At 40.1% G+C, this 27,282-nt stretch overlaps 1 protein-coding gene across 1 annotated transcript in view; it reads right to left on the bottom strand.

Moving 5' to 3' along the window:
• Positions 1-3,670: 3,670 nt before the first annotated feature.
• Mycbp2 (MYC binding protein 2) overlaps positions 3,671-27,282 on the bottom strand; it is a 213,433-nt gene continuing 189,821 nt past the window's right edge. The window contains 14 exon segments of the mRNA XM_040750559.1: positions 3,671-4,497; positions 8,674-8,839; positions 9,679-9,786; positions 12,110-12,319; positions 12,934-13,041; positions 13,731-13,919; positions 14,712-14,815; positions 16,554-16,686; positions 17,012-17,140; positions 17,829-17,930; positions 20,278-20,397; positions 22,182-22,278; positions 25,536-25,819; positions 26,460-26,726. Of these exon segments, the coding sequence (XP_040606493.1) occupies positions 4,382-4,497; positions 8,674-8,839; positions 9,679-9,786; positions 12,110-12,319; positions 12,934-13,041; positions 13,731-13,919; positions 14,712-14,815; positions 16,554-16,686; positions 17,012-17,140; positions 17,829-17,930; positions 20,278-20,397; positions 22,182-22,278; positions 25,536-25,819; positions 26,460-26,726 (2,133 nt within the window). The 3' untranslated portion in view covers positions 3,671-4,381.

Here is a 27,282-nt window from a genome sequence, read left to right as displayed (position 1 = left end):
GGCTGTCCTGGAACTCACTCTGTAGACCAGGCTGGTCTCGAACTCCCAGAGATCCACCTGCCTCTGCCTCCCGAGTGCTGGGATTAAAGGCGTGTGCCACCACCGCCCGGCTCCTGTATACTATGTTAAGATATGTTACTGTTTAATAAAGAGCTGCAAGGCCATTAGTTAGGCAGAAAGAAGTTACGTAGGACTTCTGGGGACAGAGCTCTCTGGGAAGAAGAAAGGCAGAGTCTCCAGACAGATGCAGAGGAAGCAGGGTGGGCAGTGTAAAGGAAACTGTGCCACATAAAAGTATGTAGATTAAAATGAATGGGTTAATTTAAGTTATAAGAGCTAGTGGGAGAAGCCTAAGCTAAGGTCAAGGTTTCATAATTAATAATAAGTCTCTGTGTCATTGGGAGCTGGTGACCCAAAGAAAAATTCAAGTATATTTAACTTTAGTAAGTGGTATCTACCCAGAAAATTATCCTTTTAGATTTTCAAAGTTGGTGGAGTACAGGTTTTTAAAGTATGTCCTTATGATTCTGTGGATTTCTTCTATGTGTTTTATGCCATCCTTTTCAGTTCTGATTGTTAATCTGGGTATTTCCTCTCTTAGTTAGATAAGGGGCTGTCTATCTTGTTGATTTTCTCAAAGGGCCAACTTGATGTAATTGATTCTTTGCTTTGTTCTCTTTTATCTTATTGATCTCAGCCTTCAGTTTCATTATTTCTTTCCCTCTGCTCCTCATGGGTGTGCTTCTTTTTGTTGTTCTAGTGCATTCAGATGTGCTGTTAAATTGCGAGTATGAGATCTGTCCACTTTTTTTTTTACATAGACACTTAGCTATGAATTTTTCCTCTTGTGTCCCATAAGTCTGGTTATATTGTATATTCATTTTCATTGAATTCTAGAAAGTAATTTTGTATTGACTCATTTCTTATTCAGTAGAATTGTTCTGCTGTATGAATTGCAAACTTTATATTGTTTCTGTTATTGTTGATATCTAACTTTAATCTGTGGTTGTCTGATAGGATGCAGAGAATTATTTCAATTTTCTTGTATCTGTTGAGACTTGTTTTGTGTTCAAGTATATGGTCAATTTTGGAGAAAGTTTCATGAGGTACATAATCGAAGGTATTCTTTTTTGTGTTTGGGAGAAATGTTCTGTAAATATCTGTTAGGTCCATGTAGTTTACAACGTTATGTTAGTGCTGGTATTTAACTGTTTAGTTGTTGTCTGGGTGACCTGCCTATTGGTGAGAGTGGTGTACTGAAGTCTCTCACTATCAGTGTGTGAGGACCAATATTTGATTTAAGGTAATAGTGTTTCTTTTACAAACTTGGGTGCTTCTGTGTTTGGGGCATAGATTTTAATAAGTGTAATATTCTCTTGGCAGTTTTTTGCTTTGATGAGTATGTGGTATCCTTCCCTACTTATTCTGATTAGTTTTTTTATGTCTATTTTGTCAATATTAAAATGACTACATCAGCTTACTTTTAGCTCCATTTGCTTGAAATATCTTTTCCCACCTTTTTGTCCTCAAGTGATATGTATTCTTGATGTTAGTCTGTCTTTTTATTTGGAGTATTGAGATCACTGATGTTGAGAAATATCAGTGATCAATAATTGTTGATTCCTGTTATTTTGTTGTTGTTGGTGGTAGTAGTGGTGCTTCCCTTTTTCTTGGTTTTGCTGGCGTGAGATTATTTCTTTCCTGTGGTTTCATGGGTATAGTTAACTTCCTTAAGTTGGAGTTTTCCTCCTAACATATTCTATAGAGCTGGATTTGTAGATGATATTGTTTAAATTTGGCTTTATCATTGAATGATCTTATTTTCACCATCTATGGTGACTTAAGGTTTTTCTGTTTACAGTAGTCTGGACTGGCATCTGTGGTCTCAGACTCTGCAGCACATCTGTCCAGGCCCTTCTGGCTGTTAGTCTCCATTAAGAAGTCTAACTCTGCTTCTTATAGCTAACTGGCTTTAGTAATGCTCTCACAACCAAAAAAACTACAAACCAATAATGACTTTTCATGAATTTTGAACCTTTTGGCTTGAGCATTTTTATGAATTTTATTAGAGCATGCAGAGACAATAGTGTTAATAGTAACCTGTGTTAAAAACTGGTATCTTTCTCTCACACACAACACACACACACACAAATTTTATTAAAAATTCATTTTGGGTACATAATATCATTCATCCCATGCTGGCTTCAAAGCTGCTATGTAGCTTAGAGTGATCTTGAAATTACAATCCTCTTGCTGTACTAAATTGTGCACCACCATGCCTGCTTTATGTGATGCTGTGGGTGTGGTAGTTTGAATGTAATTGGCTCCCTTAATCTCATAAGAAGTGGCACTATTAGGAGGTGTGGCCTTGTTGAAGTAGATACGGTCATGTTGGAGGAAGTATGCCAGGTGAGGGTAGGCTTTGAAGTCTTATATATGCTCAAGCTATGCCAACTGCTTCAGTCCAGTTCCTGTTGCCTTCTGATTAAGATGTAGCCAGCATCAAGGCTGCCTGCCTACCAGCATGCTTCCCGCCATGATGATAATGACTGAACCTCTGAACTATAATTGAGCCATATTTTCCTTGTAAGAGTTGCTGTGGTCATGGTCTCTTCACAGAAATAGAAACCCTAACTAAGACAGTGGGCAAGCCATTTTTGTGGGAGTGCATGTATGTGTATGGACAAGTTCTCAGAAGCCATCTACCCTGCCTTTTAAAGACAGGGTCTCTCACTGGCATGAAGCTTGCTGAGGATAGGTTGGCTAGTCATCAAGCCCTGGAGATTCACACCCAGAGCTAAGATTACAAGGTAGTGCTACTACACATAGCTTTTGTCTCCCTCTCTCCCTCCTTCCTTCATTCCCTCCCCATCTATCTAAAAACTGTGTGTTCTGGATCTCATGTTCATGGCAAGCACTTTACTGACTGAGATCTCTCCCCAGTTCCCAAAGTTGTTTTAAATTTTTCACAGCTGCTTAATGTAAATTAATGCCACAGTATTTGTTAATAATTTAACAAATTTTAGCCGGGTGTTGGTGGCCTATGTATTTAATCCCAGCACTTGGGAGGCAGAGTGAGGTGGATCTCTGTGAGTTCGAGGCCAGCCTAGTCTACAGAGCGAGTTCCAGGACAGCCTCCAAAACAATACAGAGAAACCCTGTCTAGAAAAACAAAAAAAAAAAATTAACAAATTTTAAAAGAATGGATCAAATCTTTCCTTGATGTCATGAAATACATAAAATCTGGCTTAGCATGAATTATAAATCCAAAATTTAACAGTTTCAATAGCTCAAGTGGCAAAAAAACATTCAACCAGCCAAATACCAGCAACATAAACAGGTTAACTAACTAATAACTGCATTGAAAGCTGTGCCTACATACACTGGGGTCTATGGAAGGTAACTCTATAGAAGACAAAGGCTTCTGGCTAAGAAGACAGATCCAGACCCATTCCCTAAGTGCTTCCTTCTGTCTTTGGCACATGCATCTACAAGAAGACATACCTCTAGGCATTTATTTTCATGGTTTTCTACCCATTGTTTAAGATCCCATCAATGTACTTTGTTGAGACTTTTATTTTCCCAAACAGGAAAGTAATGAGTTTGTTATAGGTGGGTTAGGGTTCATAAGCTGTTTAAATTGTTTTTCAAGAAATTCTTCACACAAATATTAGACTTTATCACTGTATAAAAATGTACAGTGGTTTTATTGACATGTACATTCCAATATGTTTACAGCTGCAAGATAATGAGGCACACTCAGTATTGCACTTCATTAAAATTTCAGGCTCAAACTTAACCTAGAAGTTTAAATGAAACTGCTTTTGTAATTTAGTAATTCTTATACAGGACAAACATTGATAGCTTTATATACAGTGTGATACTTATTACATTTATAGGCCTTACTAACACAATTTTTTTTTAAATAACAGTCTAGGAAATAAACCAGAATATTCCTCTTTTTATCCCCACCCGTGATGCAATTGTACAGGATTACAAAAAGGCAGTATACAATAAACAGTGATTATTTTTCTTTTTTGCTTGAAAGCCAGCATCATTCTTAGTTCATGAGTATGGTGATCCTTTTATATCAATTATCTATAAATGTCCAATGCTTCACAGGCCAATAACGGTAATGGCCACATGCAAACACCTCACAAGTTTGATATCTTGGTTCAAAAGAAGATAAACCAAAATATTAGGGCAATGTTCCGTAGCAAGAAGTATATACATTGTATTTGGCATCATTCTTGCACTGCGAATGGTTCGTTTTCACGGATGTAAAATGGTCCCGTTCTTATCCTGAGCAGAGTTAAACCTCACTGCATCCTCCCAGTGGATGAAGGCAACGTGCTCTCTGTAGACAAAGGATCTGACTGTTCTAAAAAGTGTGAGCATTTCTGCACACTCCACACCCCAGAGCAAACTCTTCCCCAGTGGGTGGATGGACAACATGCAGGGGACACTCAGTTCCTTCCAGCTGTTTGCCTTTGGGACCTGCAAACATTTTGAAGGAGGTAAAGGAATGTAGTTTTAAAACATACACATATAAATGGCAGATGATAAAACAAGTTATTCAGAGAACTAACATGACTATCAGTAAACTAAAAATAATTTTCTTCTTACTACATATATGTTCACTATGAAAACTTCAGCATGGCAAGTATTTGTATCTAATCAGATAACAGGAAGTGAAATGTCCCCTGACCCTTAACATTCTGCCCCGAGGACCACTGAGCTACAAAGCTTTTCCTATTGGTGGATGAGATAGTCATTTTAAAGCAAGGAGCAACAAGCAAAAGTGGACACAAAAGTCTCTCACCTTAATTTAGCAGAAATTTATTCTGCATGGGAAAATAGGACATTTTTGTTGGGAGAAGTTTTTTTTTTTAAAACAAGTAAAATCAAATTCAAATATAAATGGACAACATTTACATTTACATTCAGTGAAGAAAAATTTGCACACTGGTAAAATGGGAAGACTGGTAATGAGTGTCAGTTGTTAAAAAGTGTCTGAAGCAAGATTAGTGGCAAAGTCAAGATGAGTTTGAAATATGAACATTACAATAACAGACTGTAGCAGACTGGAAAGAAATACCTTGGGAAAGATACCAGTTTGCAATCAAGTAGGCTTATGCAAACATAAAAGAAAACCTGACCTTTTCTATTAAAAATTTCAAGATACATAATAAATACAGAGCGTGGTATGTGATCCGTGTTAGCCAGTATTCCAGTACTGAACAGTGACAGACTGATCTTGTGAGGTTCACAAAAGAAGAGGAAAAGGCATGGGTGTAGGTGAAGACGGCGAATCTCAGAGGAAATACCAGTTGCTGGCTGGGAGCAATGGTCTGAGCTCATGATGACCAAAGCAGTTACACAGCTTTAGACAAATATGGGCACAGGTCCAGGACGGGTCAGCAGGGAGGACAGCAGACACTGGACAATGAGTTGGTTATGGTCGTCATATACTATAAACGGAGCAGACCCCCATCTCCAACAACACTGCGGGCCATGTGACCTCCATCTGCTGCCTTCCGCATACTGCAGTCACTGGGTTTGCACGGGGAAAAGACATGGGGCGATTTACTTCACAGCCATTCACTGCCTACGGGTGTGAATGCTGTTGCCAGGTACTTGGGATTGAGAGATGAACGAACAGTGCATAGTACGTGACTTGCACTTTCAAGGAGCTCAAACATTACCTGACACAATGGTGAGAAACAGTAACAGCAACAGCAAAAACGAACAAAATGAAGGAAAACATCTGTAAGCACTGCAACCCTATGACCACATATTTTGTATAGAGTCTGAGGTGCAATTAACTTTCCTAAATCTCTGTCACCTGTTAGATGGACACAGCAATATTACACATACACGGTGATACGGACATTAAGTATCCTGGCACCAAGGAAATAAAATTTTTAGGAATGGACATGTGGGATTGATTATATTATAGCCTGAATATTTGATGGCCCTCAAATTCATAGCTTGAAACCCAGTCATCAATGTGATGGCATTAGGAGGTGGGGCCTTGGGACATGCCTGAGTCATCAATAGGAATGGGATCACTGTAAGTGAATTGACCTGAAGGCCTTCTGTCCTATGTGAGAGCGCAGCAAGAAGGCACCATGCGCCTAGGAACACGAGTGTGGGCCCCCTAGACACCAAGCTGCCAGACTTCCCCAACTCCAGAGCGGTGGTAGACAGACTTATCGGTAAGTTTGTGATTCATGCTGTTCTGGTAGACTCTAAAAGACCGTGGCAGTCAGTCTACTTCAGCTCCTCATCTCTACTCCTGTCCCCATACACTTTTAGACAGGCCCACGGACAGAGCGGAGGGTGGCTGGAGAACTGCTCCTCCATCCCTTCAAGCACACCCTGCATGTGGCCTCTTCTCTACCGGTTCCACTGTGTGCTCTCTTAACTTCTATTCACTCCAGTTCTCCCAACGCCTCGCAATGGGGAAGGTGTGGTGCTGGGAGGGAAAACTGTATGCTACATGCATCGGTTTCTGCCAATTCACCAATTTCTTTAGGCTCAACTCTCAATTTGTAAATGTGGAGACAACACTCTCCACTCTGGAAGTTTGCAAAAATTAAATAAGAAACTAAACATGAAAATGCCCAGAGGATGAATATTAATTAGTTCCTTCCTTTTGCCTTCTTAACTCTCGGGCTGTCTCACTCCTGTGATTCAGAGCTGGCTGAAGGACAAAGTCCCTTTGCAGTTGAACCTGGTCATCTGCACACATGGAAAGCCTGCCTTGGTTTGACCTCTCATCTCAGCTACTCCCCCCACTACGGTATCCTCTGGAATACTTACTTCTTTGCAAACGTCATCGTTTTTAAAAAAAAAAAACAATTTCCTTCATTAGTACACTTTGAATTTTCCCAGCTCACCTTCAAATTTTCTCAGCTCAAAACTGATTGCCCAGGCTCCTCCCATGTCCTCTGGCCTTTCTCCTGGTTCCTGCTTATTTCTAGACTTTGACCTGCAACTTCTACTGAGTCTCTACTTGCTTCAAGTGAAGACCCTCTCTGACACTCTCATTCCTCACCCCACTTGCTGGCTTTAGCTCACTCCTCTTGCTCATCGTCATGGCTCCCATCTTCATCTACTGACAATCACCCTAAATGCTCTGGCCCCTCCTAGCACTCTCAATTTGCTTCTTTCCAAGTCTGCTACCAACTAGAGGGGGTTTTGATGGAGATCAGTAAAATAATTTTTATTTGACACAAAAAATGGCAATATATTTCATATGACTGGAAAGTCAAAATGTTAATTCTTTTTAATTAATTATAAATCACCTGTTTATCTTCCCATCTCTACAATAGCTAATCAATGAAAATTTTCCTGTTTCTTGTCTATTTCGTGACATTTACCTGTGCACATATAGATGAGTCTATATCCGCACTCTCCCCTTTCTTCCCAAGGCAACACAGTGCTTTCCCCTTCTCACCTGTGCTGTGTTTGAGATCTACGCAGATCAGTACACAGAGACTCATTCTTTTTAAGTAGTAACTGACAATGTTTAGTGTCGTCCTCTGTTGGACACTAGTGCTACTGACCCACTTTTACTATTATACGAAGTGTTGCAATGGGTCCTATATACTTGCTCATTTGCATTATTCCCTGAAGTATATCCCATAGTCAGGACCGCAGGGTGGCGAGTATGATAGGTGGAGCTACGGCAGCGCTTTCCAGGGGACCTACCATTTGTACAAGCCACACGTGGGAGGAGGCTGTGCTTCTTAGCTGGAACAAAACCATATACTGTCACTTTGTACCTGTGTACACTAACTACAGAACAGCTCACATAAAATTCTCCTCTCTTTCTCATTTACCCTTCGCTACCCCCTGACTCTCAAGCCTGGTTTCTCTTCTCTATGGACCATGAGAGGCTCCTGGCATCTTACAATTTTTTTTTTCAGACTCTTGGGTTCTGTGTTTTGTTTTTTTCTTAGTCTGATCTCCACGGACAGTCATTTGTTTTATATTCTTGGTGAATTCTTTAATTTTCCTAGGTTTCTGGTCCTCACTGCAGCTACTTCCCAGGTATTCAACATCAAATCACTTGTCTATTTTATGAAAACCTCCTTGAGGAAACAAATAAACAAAACAAAACAAAACAAAAAAACCCAAACCACCCCCCCACTAAAAAGAAAAAGCACCAAAACATCACAAGCTGGGCCTGGTGGCCAGGTCAGTAACCCAAAACAGTCAGCAGGGCTGCAGGTGTGGGGCTCTGCCTGGTCTACAGAGTGAGTTTAGGCTAGCCTGGGAAACTTACTTAGACCTCGTCCCCAAATAGAAACTTCCAAGACTGTGTTCAGTGGTATGGAATTTGCTAGGCACCACAGTTAATCCCCCTGCTTCAAAAATCAATGAAAACAACCCTTTCACGTTGTTCGGCCGTGAATTTAAGATATTAACTTTTAAATGTTTGTTCTCCTTTCTCTGACAGCAGACTTTGGATTCTCAGTAGATACCATTCTCCTTCCTCAGGAGATGCGTCACTGGAGAGTCTTACACCTGACACATGACCTCTGCTTTTTATCAAATTCAGAAAGCCATCAGCTGACAATGGCGAAGAACCCTCCATCATTAGAAACAGTTTAAAACTCCGTACTACATACATCATAATTGTGAGCTGAAAATACTGAAACACACCTGCAGGACAGTGTGGGAGTTCTTCTTTAGGGATGCTAGTCATTCTTTGAAAATCATCATGACATGCATTGCAGAAATGTGTTGTTCCAAAACAGAAGAAGACAGCCACTGAACAGCAGTAGCGACACTTGTATTCTAAAAAGTCTGTTCCATGTTTGGGACACATCTATAACAAAAGATGAGAGAAACAAGATTATAGTGAGCTATCGCAACTATACTTACAATAGCTGAATACATGTATAGTAGACTCAAGTGCATAGCTTATTAATCAATATTTTGAGAGAATATGTAGCTCCCAAAGCTGATTAAAAAACCAATGGTTAAAAAATTAATGAGTAAACGTGTGGCCCAAAAGATCTGATAAAAGCCTTAAGTTCAAGTTTAATCTCCCACACAATCTATCTTAATGAGCAAACTAATTTCCTCATGAATGTTTTATTGAGCTAGAAAGCTGCACAGTAATAGTTTACTACCTACCAATCTCATAGGTATACGGTGAAAGTTTCATTAAAGATGGGAGAGCCTAAAAGTTTGAGAGCAGGCTTATGAAATGAAATTAGTAAAATGTTTTCCTCTTCCTTAAATAAAGTGATCACTTCATGGAAGACAACTATAGAATGAAAATATCGAAAGGGAATAACATACGTGAACAAATTTGAGATATCATGCACTATCCTGATTAGTATCAGAATACACTACATGCAGGGGTAGAGTCATGTATAAACGGTCTTATTTTACAGACAGATAAGGCTTATTTTCATTATTTTTAATTCTGTGTAGGTGTGTATATGTCTGCATGTGTGTTTGTGAATATGAGTGCAGGTGTTCTTGGAGGCTAGAGGTGTCAATCCTCAGAACTGGAGTTAATGAAGTTAATGGAATTAACTGGAGCTGCCTGATGTGGATGCCGGGAACCAAGCTTGGGACCTCTGGAAGAGCAGCAGCAAGTGCTCTAAACTGCTGAGCTTTGACTCTTTGGAGTGTCTAATAAAATGCTCTGCCTACCTGAGCCCTGGACACGTCAGAACAGGCACCACAGATGAGCTCTCTGGGGTCGTAGTCATCTCCTTGTCCAGCTTCAGCATCACAGCGAGCTTCACCACCGAAATATGCCTATGGAGAAAGCATGTTCACATGAAGCTAGAGCACGGGACATACTCCCACGTCATGCCATGTAAATATGTCTGTACTGACAACTGTAGGGAGAACTGGGGTCAGAAATGAAGCTAGTTATTCATTCATTCTTTCGTCTTGTTTCTTCCAGACAGGCTCTCTTGGCTGTCCTAGAACTTGCTCTGTAGAACAGGCTGACCTGAAACTCAGAGATTGGCTTGTCTCTGCCTCTGAAGTGCTGGGATCAAAGGTGTGCACCACCACATCTGGCTTAAAATAAAGCTATTCCAATTTGGGAATGGAGACACACATTCAGAAGGAGGGAGTCAGAAAAATTGTGACGTTAAAGGAAAATGGTGAGAGAACATACAATATTCCAAACAAGAATGAGGGATAGGGTATCAAATAAATACAAATGATGCTTTTTCAGGGCAAAGTTGGAAATTTTTCTCATTTTAAAATCTTAAAAACCATATTCTTTTCTAGTGTTTGAAACATGCTTATCAGTTCCTAGGTCACAATGACACGTAAGAAAATGTGCCTGACATAAATTAGGACAGAACTAATATCAATAAAGTCAATTCAAGCATCTTCTGGTCATACAATTTTTAAAATGAACAGAAATTTAATAAATTCTATTCAGAATACTGTTCATACTTACAAACCTATGCTATATTCAGAATCTTAATAATATTCAATATGAACACTAGAATGAATGAAATTATCATGATGGCCAGTTGGTTGTTACTTATTTTGGGCACAAAATAAATGAGGCCAAGAAATTGGGACAATTTACATGTACATTATGTCTGTAGTCAAAAAGCCGAGGATAAATAAGGTGAGTCAACATAAATCTATTATCTGTCCTAGAAAAACAGGCCAAAGCCAGGCTCCATTGATGCAGAGTTTACAAATGGTCACTTGTCAGCTAAATCTGGCTTTACTGGTATGTCACTTATGCCAGGCCATTTGCTTATTCCAGCAGCTCCCGTTTTCCATATCTTCTCCTTAGTGTGGCTTCTTAAACATATGACTGTTACCCCCGTGGAAGCACAATATTCATTTATGGTATGTGCACAATGATCACACATAGATGCTATCTTACAAATATATGTCCTTGCTCTTTCCTTGTGTATCTGTGTGTATATTCATGTGCCTATCATTTGTTTAGTCCTCCATTCATTACTTATTACACTTCAGAACTGTATGTCATTCTTTCACTACCTTATTCATTCTCTAATTAGTACAGTATTCATAGTATTGACTAAGCATCAAGTACTGGGTGTAGAGAAACGGAAACAATTCATCCTTTTTCTTTACAGAGCTTATGAAATGGGGCAGACAGACAAGTAAGCCAACAGAAACAGCGTAGGCTACGTGCTGTGATGGACACATACCAGACAGCAGAACTGCAGGCAGAGGGGGCGGTGCGGGGGAGTGCGAGCACATTACAGAGGAGAAGAAACAGGGGCTGAGCCCTGAAGGAGAGTCATATGTGTATAGCTACGGTGAAAATAGAAGAGAAGCGACTGTGTTCTACCACAGGGCCATCAGTGGTGGAGCAACCGTGGCTGGGTTTGGGGAAATGTGTGTGTTCAGCATGTTATTGGACGTGAGTCTGCAGAAGTAGACAGTGCTGCGCGATCAGAAAGAAGAAGGACCCAGACAGATCTGAGATGTACAAATACTAACCTACTAGCAGCACTCCAAGGGAAGGAAGGGAGTTTAGGGATGCCACAGAAAAGCTCAGGAAGACAGAGTTGCTCAGGCGTAACACAAAACACGGACTCGGAAACCTGCAGGCAGATGCAGAGGACTCTGCCAAGGCAGCCTGTACACGGGGAAGTGAGGGTGGTGTAGATTGTGTCAGACGCCAGGACTGAAGCATCTGTGAGAACTTTTAATGTCTGGTAAGTAAACCTCAAAGAATTTGGAAGGTCCTAATGGTGTAAGGGGCAGGAAAAGTCATGAATATACCAGAGGTCATCCAAACTAAGGAGGTACAGATTAGTAAGTAGGAGAGCTGGTAAAACAAGAGAGATTCACAGAGCGGCATTATCTAAGAAGCAGTTGTACCAGGCAGCAGGGATCAGTCATGGTGGCAAATATCCTTTGCATGGAAATACTACAAACTTTAGAAAAAGCCTGCTTAGGTAGAAAGTATTTCCTTCTCCCCAGTTAAGTAAATTACTTGCATTTGAAACACTGCACCAAGCTTCCTCATTTTTAATTGCTAGCTTACGGGTTAAGAATAATTGAAGAATAATTGTGTCAATATACAATTTCTCCAGTGCTTAACTCTTTAGGATACTTTGCAGCATACCTTTCTGCATTTGTAGCAAACGTAATATGCATATCTATTCATGGCATAGCCAGCCGGGTCATTATAAAACCTGACCCCAGGAGTTGTGATCGCTTCACTCTTATGTAGACCTTCGTATTCCAATCTCATTAAGGCTTTTCTTCTGACATCTTCATAGAGTTCTTTTATTGGATCAAGCAGGTCTTTTAATACTACATGATTAATTTTGTTCTGAAATACAAATAATATTTTTAAGAGAAGCATTTATGGAATATTTCAACAAACATTTTAATGTGTATTCAAGTGCCAACCATTCTAACAGGAGATCACTAGTTAGAAATGTGTTGTAATGCCAAAGAACTGTTCTTCTCTTAACTAGTTCAAGAAGTATTAAATGTCCACGGTTCACTTGTTAAGAGCAGATCTCAGGTCATGCAAGCAGCAGAGGGTCCTTTTCCTGTTACTCACTCACAGCCACGTCATATGACACAGCCTTCAGTAGGTCTGAATAGCGAGGCACCCACCACTAATACACGATGAGCTTAAATTAACATTTCTCCTGCCATATATCATGTTTAATTCAGTTTAGGGAGCTTTTACATGACAATTCGGTGACAATAACTGTGCCCCCTCAAAGGCCTAAATGGTAAGACAACAGTCTACCACTGAGGGCTATCTCTAATAAACCATAACTACTCTGGTTCTACTTGGATAAGGACAAAACTAATTGAGGCTGGGGAATGGAAAACAGGAACAGAGATCACTGGAAGACCCTGGCAGCTATCTGAGATGAAAGCAAAGAGGAAAAGAAATAATTCATAGGTAAATAACTTCAGGTTCCATACCTTGCAAATGGGGCATGATATGAATCCAAACGTTATCCTTGGACCAAGCCATCTGTTTTCCAAAACTCGCCGACAGCACTGTAAGTGGAACACATGACTGCAGTCGAGCTTAAAGAAAGAAACAAGAAGGACGTAAGCAAATGCAGTCATGACAGCACTCAAGTGATGGAAAGACTCCAATGCAGGACGGCTACGTGAAGCAGGCAAGAGAGACATCACGCACTTTAGTACCAAGAGAAACATCACGCACTTTAGTACCAAGGGATCTTCAGACTTTCAACACTTACTCATGGTACAGTACTGACTAGGATTTCAACTTACAATTTTTTCTAATCATGCATTAATGCCACTTATATAAAAACTACACATGTAATGGAGACTAGGTCAGGGTTAGTCAGCCACTATATAGATGAAAGAAATTACTGATTTAATGACTTACAGTTTTGTTGAGAATATTCATTATCTCAGAATCAATTATAAGAATTAAAAATAAACATAAATGTCAAAAGTTAAAACTCTTATTTAGAAAACAGACTGCTAGCTTCTATTATGTACGGAATTATATGTCGCTATGACATATTGTGTATCACAAAGATTAAGAAGAGCTTAGCTACTTGAAACTCTAGTCCTTTTCCCCTTCATATCAATTTATACATGTTCAGAAGCCACCGAGTGATAGGTGGACCTGCAGAACATACGGTAACAGAATTCCTTCTCCACGTATATGAATGAGCTTATGTTAACATGCTTATCTGTGCTCCTGTTAAAGCCTAGGCACATTTAGAAGCTGAGGCCACCTGGATGGCTGGAGCTGCAGAGAGCGCTTCGGTGAAGCAGATCATGCACATGTCGTCGGCGTCCTGCTTCAGGGTGCTAGCATTTTTATCGCAGCCGTGCAGACAGGGCAAACAGTGTTCTTCGTTTTTAACACCTCCACACGGATGCCCACAAGGATGCGTCTTACTACAGGCTATTTTAGCATATTCCTGTTGAAGACGGATTGCAATGGTTTACAATGATTGAAAAGGGCAAGTACTACTTTACAAGAAATTCCTACTAGAACAAAATAACAATGATCATTCTATGCTTTGGCTATAAACGAGGATTAACAGAATTTTCCTTTTAATATGATTAAAGGATTTGATTCCACATAAAAGAAAGGCACTGAAAACAAGTGAACTGTGACTTTAGCTGGTTTGGCATCACACATAGGCATGAAGCATAAAGTTCTGATGTAAACGTTTCTTAGTCACCAGCCTCTTTTGCCAAAACAGGGGTTAAAAAACCAAAACAAAGAAACCACACCTTACTTAATCTCTCACTCAAAATCTGAATTCTATTCAATCCAGAGCAGATTTATTCAGGATTCAAAAACTTTCAAACACTACAGGTTTACTTTAGGCAAATGAATGAGCAAAGGAACTCTGGTCAGATATATAACAAGTTTGTATATGTGTGTGTCTGCTGTCTGGCAAGTGTGTTGTGTGTGTGTTTGCCCATGGACGCCTGTGCTGGGAATCAAGCCTGGGTCCTCTGCAAGAGTAGCAAGTGCTCTTAGTCACTGAGTTGTGTGTTCTGTCCCATGTGGTCAGATACCTTAGCTGTTTCCAGAGCAAAATTAACTATGATGATGGTGATGAATAAGCATCACAAAAAGTCCCGTTTGGGCTGTGAGAGGGGACACTGCACGGAGGCAGAACCACACCCCTACAACGACTAGAGACTCTGTGAGACTACATGCTTTGCCTTCCTGGCCTAACCTCTAACGAGACACCTACCTGGCAGTCTGCATCAGAACAAACACTGCCCACAGCAGATAGCTCCGTTCCACTCCTGGACCCACAGAAGCGGCATGCTTCTGAACTACTTGTGGTGGGTTTGCCTAGGTTCAAGTAGAAGAAAAACCTTCCATGAAGGCATGCTTTTTATATTGCAATATAGCTAATTTTCAAATAGCAAACTAGATTTCTTTCAGTTACTAAAGGCTGTAAGCCACCTTAAATATAAAGTGAACAGTCACCAAAGGGGTAAGAAACTTAGGATCCATAAACTTTACAGGTTTATACCTTTTTAGCAGAAGAAACAGACTATATATCTAGTAAAGTCAGTAGGCTGAGCAGATCTGGCAAGTCCTTACTCATGCACACTAGATAAACATTCCAACTAAAAAATTAGAGTACACAGAATAAAGGGAAATGTTTTAGTATTTTTATATAACAAAATTATATGACAGTGAAAAATCTGACTAGATTAAAAAAACTGAAAAACAGAAAAAAAAAATCTGCCCCAGGCACTCTGCAACTCTGAAAATAATTTAGTATGTGGCAATATTTAAAGAAGGGTAAGATTTCCCTAAAGCAACAGCCTTGGTCACTTTCACGTACAGGTGCACACATTTTAGGACCAATCACTGATTCCAGAGATGACGGCAGAACACACTGAGGAAAGGAAAGGGCAGTTGCATTGTCAGCAAGGATGGTTCAATACTACATTAACTAACGTAGAGAACTGACAGATTGCAGGAGAAATTTTCATCTTGGTTGTAACATTAAGTTTGTAATATGTAGGGCTTTATGTTATAAAAAAGAAGAATGAAGCCAGGTGGTGGTATACGCCTTTAATTCCAGCACTCAGGAGGCAAAGGCAGGTGGATCCCTGTGAGTTTGAGGCCAGCTTAGCCTAGAGAGAGAGTTTCAGGGCAGTCAGGGTTGTTGCACAGAGAAACCCGGTCTCGTAAGACCAAAAACCAAACCAAAAAACAAAATCAAAAAAGTAGAATTAGAGTTTAAAGCATTGCTTAGTCCTCTATATTAGTTACTACAATTAGTACCCCAGGACTGTTCAGGAAGTCCTGAGACGCAGTAAATGTACAAAAGCCTCTAAGAAGTGCCACAAAATCAGAGGACTTTTTAGTTAAGATAGATATTAGTGACACAGACATGCTATCCACAGTGGCACATTCACATTTGTGCTCTTCACGAATGTGGGAGGCTCACTTATAAAGATGTAAGTAGGATAAGACAATGATTTCACAGAGGCTAATGGACCACCCAAAGTCACTGTGGTGGTTTGAATATGAATGGTTCCCATCGGCTCATGTATTTGAATGCTTCACCTGGGAGTACAACTGTTGAAAAGGATTAGGATTAGGAGGAGTGGCCTCCCTGGAGGAGGTGTGTCACTGGGGATGGGTTTAAAAAGTCCATGCCAGGCCCTGTCTGTCTCCGCCTGCATGCTTGAGGGTCAGGATATAAAGCTCTCAGCTGCTTCTCCAACACCATTTGTGCACATGATGACAACGAACTGATTTCTGAAACTGTAAGCAAACCCCCAACTACACGTTTTCTCTTGTAAGAGCTGCCTTGGTCATGGTGTCTCTTCAGAGCAATAGAACAGTGAGTAAGACAGTTACACGGCAGGTTAGTGACAAATGGGGTTTCTTGACTTTTAGTCTGATGCTCTTTCTAACATAGATGACTGTGTCGACCAAACACATGTGGTCAAATGCCATCATCAACCATCTATTTGCAATGAATAAACTAGTATCTAATTGATTATACAATGCAGACATAGTTCATCCTCCCTCTTTGAATTTATGACTCAACCTTTAACTCTTTTACCTGTGTGTTCTCGGAATTCCACCATTGCCTTCATTGTTTTAGAATCTGCTAATGCCATCAACCAAAACAGTTTTGTTCTACCACAGCCTTCATGAAGGTCAACCTTTATAGCTTCTTCTTCTTCTTTGAAGACCTGTTGTTCCATTACAGAAAAGGCACAAATGTGTTTGTGTTTCTGGGTAGAAGCATAGACTTAATCACTCAACAACAATGCTTTCTTTATAAAGCACTATAAGTTCCAGTCATCTCCAGTGTTCTTGTCAGTCTTTACGACAGCTCCATGTTTATAATTAGGGTGCTAATTAAACCTTGGAAAAAGCATTGGCTCACTTTATAGTTAATAAGCACGACAACAGAAATCTCACGTAAGGCCACCGATTCCACCACCCGTCCCATGCTACTCCAGAGTTCTTTCCATGCCCCAGATGCTTATCTGGGTATGAAGACAGAAATCCCACCTGTCTTTGATGAGTTTTGGTTCGCCGGTGCAGATGAAGGAATCTGTCACAGTCAGTACATAAATTTCCACAGATGTTGCATAAGATGATAGCTGCAGTTTCACCATCGTCATGGTTATCACACATGGGCTGGAATAAGGTATTTTCACATGCTATGTTAGACTTACAGCAAACCTCGGACAAATATTTATGACACTGACAGGCTTTATTCTAAAATCCGTAAAACGCTTTGAATTTGAATGTTAAACAGAACTGTTTCAGGTATATACTGAGCAATCAAAATCTCTCAAAACTATCCAGTAAGATTACTGTACACATGGTGTCAACGTTTAAAAAGATGTAACATTTTATTGACTTAATGTTCTTCTAGCTATACATCCAAATCTTCTGAATGATATATGAGTACAATTTATTATAAAAGCCCAGACATTCATCAGAAAATGTTGAGAGGGCTGACATCATGTCCCCTCTGAAATGACTGAAGCAATTCATAAGCCTCCTCTAGTTACATCTTGAAAAAGGGCATGTCACACTGTTCCTCTTACTGTTTTTCTTCCTTTTAGTCCCAAGAATAATCACATTTTGGCACAAATCAATCAGGCTACAAATTTTGTTGATATGAACATGAATCAGAAAAGGAGAAAGTTTTTTATATAGTCAAATACAAGGCCCTAGATTTTGTAAAGCGTGCAGTACTTTTATGAGATGAAATTGGGCAAACAGGACATGCTTTCAATAGTTTGATCTGTTGCTTTCCCCTACACACTATTACTAACTATAAAGAAAAAAAGTACTTACAAAACAATCCTGACCTTACCATTTGTTTCTGCTGCCCATCTTTTCCCATCCACCTTCCTGATGACAGGCGGTCCACGTGGTCCTGGTCAAGAACGCACAGTGATGCTAGAGCAAGCCAGAGCTGTGGAGGAGAAAGCTGTTCTACTACTGATATCTATGGGAACGCAGTTATGAGATACTCACTGACTCACACATTAACAGTCAAATCTGTGCTGGCTTAGTTTGGGAAGGCAGAGATGCTTAGGAGCAACTGCATTATCCTGATGTCGCTGCGTATGTGTGCCATGGGCCCAATGGATGCCAACTGAGCAAATGATTCTTTCTTTCTATGCAGAACCACTGTTTCCTACCTGACGTGAAAGTATCCTTCATCAATGATGTACAAAAATCAATCATTTACAGGAATATTTACTGTACAGGTCTACTGTGTATGTTTCCAGCTAGTACATCTCTATCCAAAGTTCTACATTCCCAATGAGATGATAAGTACCTATTTAGTTTTGCAGTTCCACAAGTAGTTTGGTACTTCTACATAATAACAGTTCTTCAGAAGTTTCTGTTGTCTCATAGGGCCTACTTTGGACACTTTGTCATAAATTAATGTCTATTAAATTTCAGAAAATTCTCCTAAAAAATCTGAGGAGATGGGACAGGTGGCCATGCAAATGTGAGAACTCATGTTCAAGTTGTTCGAACTCACATAAAGCTGGAAACGAGAGAGTGAGTGCATGTCTGAAACCCCAGTGCTCCTGTGCAAGGCGAGAAGCAGAGACTAGGGAGCAACAGGAGGCTTGCTGGTGAGCTAGCCTGCTGTTTGCAGCAGTAAACAATAACGTGATTCTGTCTCAAACAGGATGGATGGTGAGGATCAACACCTGAGACTATCCATAGGCACACAAGCAGCTCTACTCACACAGATGAACACCACACACAAACATACATGCACCTATCATCACGCACATATACACACATGCTATGAAACATTTCAACATTTCTGAGGCATATGAGAGTGAACTTCAGCTTCACACAGAACGATATATTCAATCATTAATGAAAATTTGAAAAAAAAAAGAGAAAGGAAATCTATACAAGTGAAAAAGAAACACAGAATGAAAGAATTCATGTGTGGTAGAAAGGGGTAACTAAAAATTGTTTAAGTGTCACACTCATTAGCATGGTAACATAAATTGGTTTTCTCTGTCCTAACAAAATATAACTTATCTTTTTTATAGACTTTGTAGAATGTAAAAAATTTCTATTAGTGTGACTGTTCCTAATGATGTAGCACTACCCTCTAATATCTTAAATCACCTTTGGATTATATAGCTCATAAAACCTGGTATGTTAGACATTAGATGTTTCATTTAAAGAATGTACTTCTATTTTGCAGAAGTTCAGCCCCACCGAAAACTGGTACGTGTTGTTTTTAAAAAACGTTTAGACTTATTTATTTTGTGTTCCTGAGTGCTTTGTCCACAGTGTATGCATATACATGTACAAGACTGGTATGTCAAGGGTGGGTGTAAGACCTGGAACTGGAGTCACAGCAGTTGTGAGCCACCGTGTAGACAGATGATGGGACCCAAACCCGATCCTCGCAAGAGTAACAATGCTCTGATTGCTGAGGCACTCTCCAAGCCCACACACTGTTTTGTAAAAACAAAGCAAACAAACCTAGTAGTTGAGTTAGGAGTTTTCACTGGAAAGAACTGTGTAGGAGGGAGTCTTATCTTGTAAGGATCATCAGTCTGTCATAGAATAGTGCTACGACTCAATTTACTGAGGTAAGCTACGGTAAATAGGTCATTAGAAAGATGATATACAAGGCATAACTTAGACTTTCCTAACCAGCACAGCCTCAGCTTCTTAAATTAATAACAAAAGTTGGTAAAAGCGCCATAGTGAGCAGTGATCACTCTTACACTCAATTCATAACAGTCATTTTTGACGAATACCTACTTAACTATACATGTGGACTGTGGTGATAAATTATTTATGATTTATTAAAACTTGCCTGAGGATTCAGAAAGCAAAGCCAGTCTCGAGCTATGGAACTAGGCAGTGGTGGTATACACCTTTAATCCAGACAGATGGATCTCTAAATCCAAGACCACCCTGGCTATCAGAGAGTGAATCAGAGCTCACACCTTTAATCCCAGGATTTGAGAGGTACAAAAAAGGCAGAGTCATTCAGTCATAGTCTCCAGCCATGCTGAGGAGAGTATAGCAGTCTGAGGGAATCTGGGGAGCAGTGAAGTAGGGAGCAGTTCGAGGATCACCCCTTTAGCCTGAGCTGAATTATAGGTAAGATCTTACTGGCTGAGCTGCTTTGTTTCTCTGATCTTCAGCTTGAAGCATGAACTCCAATATCAGTCTCTGGTCATTTATTTGTCATGCTACAGTGGACAAAGTTGACTTATTGATCACACATAATGATACAGACCAAATTTAAAAGGAAAAAAACTTACTCTAGTTGTTGCAATACACCTCACCGGAGACCTGAATTCTTCTTCCATCTTGGTCAAAGCAATGATGGTCTCCGCAATAGCATTTTTTGTCACCCGGGACCAAGCTTCTGACAGGTGACCCTATTGAGCAGAACAGAGTATCTTACTAAGTACCCAGAATTGTGTGTCACAGCAAACTTTTTTCTCTAAATTAACACCTCTCACCAAGGAGAATGCTTACTTATAGCAAGACCATGAACTTCTAGAGAGGGGTACAAACCATAAAGCCTTTACAGTCTAATGAAAATTCAATTGCTAATATCTATTTTGATGATTTTAAAGTGAATAAAAAATTAAAGCCTCAACATTGTATTTCTGTAGTGCTCAACACATTTTATTTCATATTTGGATCAAAATAAAAGGTAGAAATAAGGTTTCTATGCTTGGAAGTTTTGGCTATAAAATCTTGATATTTAATGTGAAACATATATCTAATAATTACTAAGAATCTAAGAATATACATAGGTTCAACCCACAAGTGCTTTTATTTGTACTGTATTTCTTTGTCTTCAGTGCTGGGAGTCCAACCCAGAACCTGTGCACAGCTCTGAAGAGATTTTGGTGTTAAAAAAAGATTTATTCATTTTCTGTGGCAGACAAGATGTCTTGGTGGCTTTGACTTGACTGCTGCTCTTCCAGAGGACCTGAGTTCGAGTCCTAGTAACCCATGTCAGGCAGTTCACAGCCTGTAACTCTAGCTCCAGGACATCTCACACCTTTCTTCTCTCCAGGGATTTGTACTTCTGTGTACAATCCACCCACCACCATAATTTGAAACCTTTTTTAAATTCATCCACTTTGGTTTTATATGTATGAATGTTTGCTTGCATGGATGCATGTGTACTGTGTAGTAGGAGATGCTGATGCCCCTGCAGCTGGAATGACAGACAGTTGAACCCAGGTCCTCTGCAAGAGCAGCTAGTGCACTCAAGGGCTGAGCCATCTCTCTAGCCCCAGCTACACACATTTTTAATGAGCACCAGTACTTTATTACAGAGTTCAGGTGTTCAAAACATTATTAAGCATTTCCATTTGACACACTTCCTGGAGAATGCCTATTTGCCATGGAGTCTAAGAAATTGTTCTCAGTTAAGAAGTATAATAGCTTGGCTTTTCTCCAGAATCTCATTCCACTTCTCACACCCTTGCAGTCAATCTGCTAATGGGCAACTGGTGTATTACCCCCCCCCCCTTTTTTTTTACACGAGACAGGGTTTCTCTGTATTGTTTTGGAGGCTGTCGGTCCAGCCCAGCCTCGAACTCACAGAGATCCGCCTGCCTCTGCCTCCCGAGTGCTGGGATTAAAGGCGTGTGCCACCACCGCCCAGCTTGGTGTATTCCCCTTTATGATGCCTGTTGTTCCCTCCAACTCCTCCCCTGGCTGTCTCCTAATGACAGTGACATTGAGCCAAGTGACCTTATGGAGCCAGCACTCAGGGGAGTGCATCCCCAAAGCCAACACCTTAGGATAGTGGTACAGGACATAAGTAAAGACATATAAAAGCTTAAAAACTCAGAACTGAAGAGGATGAGAAACTTCTACTTCTGGGAATATTTTTCATTCATTTTTGGATTTTCAACATAGGTTCTTTCTTAAGTTAGGAAGAATGTATTTTATTTTATGTTTTAAGGTTCTGGAAAACGTACCAAAATTTTTAGGTAAATTAACTGGGAGTTTGAAATGAACACAAATTTACCATCCACTGACAAGACCAATGGTACAGTGGACAACATTCTAAATGCAGTCTTTAAATAAAGCTTTAAACACTAGTAATGCACTTTATTAATGTAGCAGAGTAAGCTGTTTTCTGTGTCAATCAGACTCTTGCTTAGCTCACAGATGTCGTCAGGAGCAGGGGACTTACTGCAGCCATATCCTTAATGAGCTTAATGATGATCTCTGAGATCTGCGTAGGAGTTGATCCTTTCATCCACCAATGACTTTCACCTCGGCGGAGGTAACTACAAAGAAAACAAAGTAACTTTAGCACAGAGCACAGAGCACTGAATTAATTAGGATGTTTCCATTTTGTTGCACTTTCTTTCGTTTATTTTGGGTGTATATGTTATGTGTAAGGCCGGAGAACAACTTCCAGAGCGAGAACAACTTCCAGAGCGGGCTCTGTCTTCCCAGTGTGTGGGTGATGAGGCACAGGTCTGGGCCGTGAGGCTTGGCTGCAGGTGTTCTTCCTCATGGACCAGCTCACCAGCCCCAATTTTTTTTTTTGAGATGGAGTCTTGTTACGAAGCCTACACTGGCCTTTAAGTTACTAATCTCCTTCCTCATTTACACGAGTGCTGGCATTACAGGTGCCTTATCCAATTAAGACATTTTATTTTGTTATTCAGCTGTTCATTATTTTCATGTGTATGTGTGTGTGTGCTAGCATACATGTACATGCACCTAGGTATGCAGAAGCCCACAAAAGTCAGAAGAGGGTATGTAATCCCTCGGAACTGGAGTTATAACCCTGTAAGTGTGCTGGGAAGAGAACCCTGGTCCTTTGCAAAAGCAAAAAACTCACTCTTAACCACTAAGTCGTCTCTCCAGCCTGCAAATGTTTTTTTTTTTTTTTAAGTTAAAACATTACCCGAGGACTCTTTCTTAAATCTTAAGAGAACAATCTGCTAGGTCAGCACTATTCCAGTTACAGTCCATGGCCATCAACTGGTGCCGGTACACATGGAATAAGGAGGAATGCCAGCCTGGGTAGAAGGACGCTCAGGAGGCAAACCACTGCTTCTTAGCTGACTTTCTGTTCCTGTTAGCCACACTCTCTACGTGGAGGAAGTGACACTGATAACATTCTGGATTTAGCTGCTTATTGTCATGTGTTGGCTATATAATGTACACTAGTCTATCATTTAATTTTGTACTATTGCATACAAGTACAGAACATCCTGGCACATGTACCTCTATGCATGTATATAAAGTCTAGGAGAGATAGTGGAAAAGGTCAAGCATATTTAAAATATAACGAGGCATTAGTAACCGACACCCAAATTCATATTAGATGAAAATGCCTGGGGCTGGAGACGGAGCTCAGTGGCTAGAAGCATTTGTTGTGCTTGTGGAGGATCCAGGTTCAGATTCCAGAAGCATCATGGAATGTACAATTGTAATTCCAGTTCCAAGACAGCCAGTGCTCTCTTCTGGCCTTAATGGGCACTGCATGCATGCGGTGCATACACATACATGCAACAACAACACTCATACACCAAATAAAAATAAAATCTTAAGAAAGTCCATTCTTAAGCACTATACATACTTTGCTATTTAAAAAAATTCACATATGTGCTTCTTCGCAGGTGTGGGTGCGTAGGTGCATATGTAGGCCCAAGACTAGCACTTGGTGTCTTCCTTAATTATTTCTCACCTTATATCAAGGCAAGGTTTCTTACTGATCTGGAGCTCATCATTTTGCTTGTTAGTCTGGTTGGTCAGCCTGTGTAGGGAAATTTTTGTCTCTGTCTCCTTCCTCTGGAAACAGGCAGGGCCGCACCCCACAGGCTTTCATGATGATGAGTTCTGTGAGTTGGGCTTTGGTAGTCTCATGCTTGCTGCAAGCACCTTCCCGGCTGAGCACCCAGCCTGCAGCTGTTTACTCTCTAGTTCCCGGGATCTTTTCCTTTGGTCACTGACATTTGTAACTTTTTCTGTCAACTGTTACTGATATTTACTTATTGGTTCTTTGCCCTTTCATAAACATTATTTTAACATGTGTTATATCCGTTTATGCTGTGGAATATTTGTTTAATGGTGCAAAGATTCTTCTATGTTCCATTTAATGCTATGGAACTGTGTAACTTTGCCTGGCTAAAACACCTGATTGGTCTAATAAAGAGCTGAATGGCCAATAGCTAGGCAGGAGAGGGATAGGTGGGGAATGTCAGGCAGGCAGAATAAACAGAAGAGAGAAAGAGGGAGGAGAAGGAAAAGGAGAAGGAGAAGAGGACACCAGGGGTCAGCCACTCAGGCACAGGTCAGCTATGGAATAAGAAGGAAAGAAAGGTATATAGAATAGAGAAAAGAAAAAGCCCAGAGGCAAAAGGTAGATGGAATAATTTAAGAAAAGTTGGCAAGAAAGGAGAGAGAGAGAGAGAGAGAGAGAGAGAGAGAGAACCCAACTACAATGGCAGATAGTTTATTATGTAACTTTAGAGATTATCCAAGTAGTGCTTCAATTTAAACACATAGTATACATGCCAACTATAATCACTGTTATGTATCAAATCTCTGAAGCTTTTTCTACATAGCTTTTGGTATTTACACTTTGTAAATTTGAGATTAGAAAACGTTCTTCTGTAATTCGCCTCTGCAGAATTTGTAAAGGAATATATATATAAACCATTAAATGATATGAAGTTTATCCTTCTCATTATTTATTTATATTGTGGGAAATATTAACATAATTTGTTTTTGTTTCTGTACACTAAGGGAGTCACATTTAATCTTTTTCAACACAGATACATAAATACTGAATGTTACATATAAAGTTTATTTCTATATTCTATATGATATTCCTTTTAATTTAAACACATATTATTAGTGTGTGCATATATACACACACACAATAAGTGAGAACAAGCATACCCCATTGTGTGTAGAAGGAAGAGGACAACTTTGTTGAATCTGCTCTTTCCCTCCACCTTTATGCGGATCAAACTCAGGTTACCAACCACGATTGCATGGCAGGTGCCCTTACCTGCTGACTTATCTTGCTGGCCCTGGCATTCTTTTTATACATACATAGCCAACTGCTTATAGATGTTATTTGGTAAGTGAGCCAACAGGTGAATGTTGGGGGGGATAATCTTTTTATATACTGTGAAAATGTGTCTGGATCAAGGCACCTTCTGATTGATTTAAGTAAAGGGCCCAATGGCCCATATCTAGGCAGGAGTGGATAGGTGGGACTTCCTGGGAGAGACAAGAACTCCAGGGGAGAATCTGAGAGGAGGGATTTGCCAGCCTATGGAGAAAGTGGGATGCAGGGTATTGAGCAGAGGTAATGAGCCATGTGGCAGAACTTAGATTAATAGGTCAATTTGAAGTTTTAAGAGCTAGTTTTGAACAAGACTAAGCTAAAACTAAGCTTTCATAATTAGTAAGAAGTCTCATTGTCATTATTTGGGAGCTTGGAAGTTAAAAAAAGTCTGCCTACAGGTGGAATTTGTGATATTTAACTTTTTGATATGAAAATGAGGGAAGGCCAAACCTGGAGTTGAAAATCATTGGCAGGGTGACTGTTGTAACTCCTTTGCCTACAGTGGTACCAGCTGTCCCAGTGATGGTGGTCCCTTTGGCTTTGAGCTGGACAGTGAGTGCTTTGGCAATGCAGCCCAGAAACATGTCCAAGATTCCCAGCTTGTTCCAGTCTCCTTTCTCAGTTGAGTGAATGATGTCACTAATATCTGCCGGGGGAAGAGATTTCACTCCTATGATGCTGGCCAGACGACTGGGGGTCACTTCAGGCAATACTCGTCTTAGCAGGGAGGTCACCTGATCAGGAGATTGAAAGAATACATTTAAGCCCTGTGTTTACAGTTACTTAAAATGTGCCTAGTTTCTATTGTGTAGTTTCAAAATCCATGGGAAGAACAGAAGCATAATTTAATACTTTTAATAAGTTGTAATTTTCATTTTGAGAAGGAAAGAATATGATCTAAACATTTTTGAATTTCCAGAGTGGCAATGACCCACCTAAGACAGCATGAAAACAAACGAAAGAACAAACAAACAAACAAACAAAAAAAACAAAAAGCAAAAACTCCTTTACCTTTGTTCTGGATTAAATGACATAATATGTCTCTCAGTAAGAAATCAATCAATATCCAAAAAACTATCACACTACAGCAGTAAATGGGAACAGAATTTGCCGGGTGTGGTAGCACAGACCTTTAATCCCAGCACTCAGGGATTTCTGTGAGTTTGAGGCCAGCCTGTCTACAAAGTGAGTTCCAGGACAGGCAGGGATACACAGAGAAACTTCATCTCAAAACAAAACCAAAACCAAACCATGGAGCTGAAGTTTGATCCTCAACAAAACATAAAGTAACAAAAGTTCCCGTCTAAGGTCTAAGATTTTAGTTTCCAAGCAGCGGAGAAGGAGAAACACAAAAGGAGTGGCATGATGGGTCACCTGTCTCTGCACCCTAGGAGAAGCTGTGTGCAGCAGCGAAAAGAGGTCTTGAAGCAGAGTCAGCTGCTGAGCCAGGTACTGCCTTCCAACATTGGAGCCGCTCAGTGCTAGGACCATGGAGAGCAGCTCGAAGCAGTAGGCATCTGAGGAAGCGTCCTCATCACTAGGCTGAGAGTTGGCATTTTCCTTGCTGGATATGGCATGCTCCCACTCTTCACGAACTCTTGTGGCTTCCATGCGAATGGCTTGTACAATGTGAGCGCATACCTATGTGAAGGCAACGTAAGATCTTATTTGTAAGTCGTATTTATTACTATTATCAGAATAAGCAAGACAGGCAAAGAACGCAAGTTGATGCCTGATTTAATACTCCATTATATTATCCTTTTAACTCAACTTAAAAGCAATGGAAGAAAACTAGGGGAAACTATGGCAAAGAGTTCAATAATTAATTCGCCTGATATAAATAGCCAAATTAACGAGGCAGAAAAATAAAATATAAATTTTTGCTGTTTTCTTTCTTTTAAAGAAGATTTAATGCTATGTAAAAATAATAGACAGGGTAAAAAAATGAGTATTTCCATCTCTCTATTTCTTGATGAGTCTCCCTATGCTACCTACTCTAGGATTAAATTCAAGCCCTACTTCCTCTGTCATCCAAGCAGCTGAGATCGCAGATGTGCCTTTATGCCTGGCTTCTGTCTTCTGAAGTGCATATTCTATTTGCCTAGCATTCCTGTATGACGCTACGTACTCCACTACCTACTTATGCTTAAATAACGTTAACAATGGTATAGTTAGCATTATTAACTGCTCAGAACAG

This window comes from Mesocricetus auratus, unplaced genomic scaffold, assembly GCF_017639785.1.
Source record: "Mesocricetus auratus isolate SY011 unplaced genomic scaffold, BCM_Maur_2.0 Super-Scaffold_2245, whole genome shotgun sequence".
Classification (NCBI taxonomy): domain Eukaryota; kingdom Metazoa; phylum Chordata; class Mammalia; order Rodentia; family Cricetidae; genus Mesocricetus; species Mesocricetus auratus.
The sequence above is the reverse complement of the archived record's forward strand: the minus strand, read 5'-3'. Positions and strand labels throughout refer to the sequence as shown.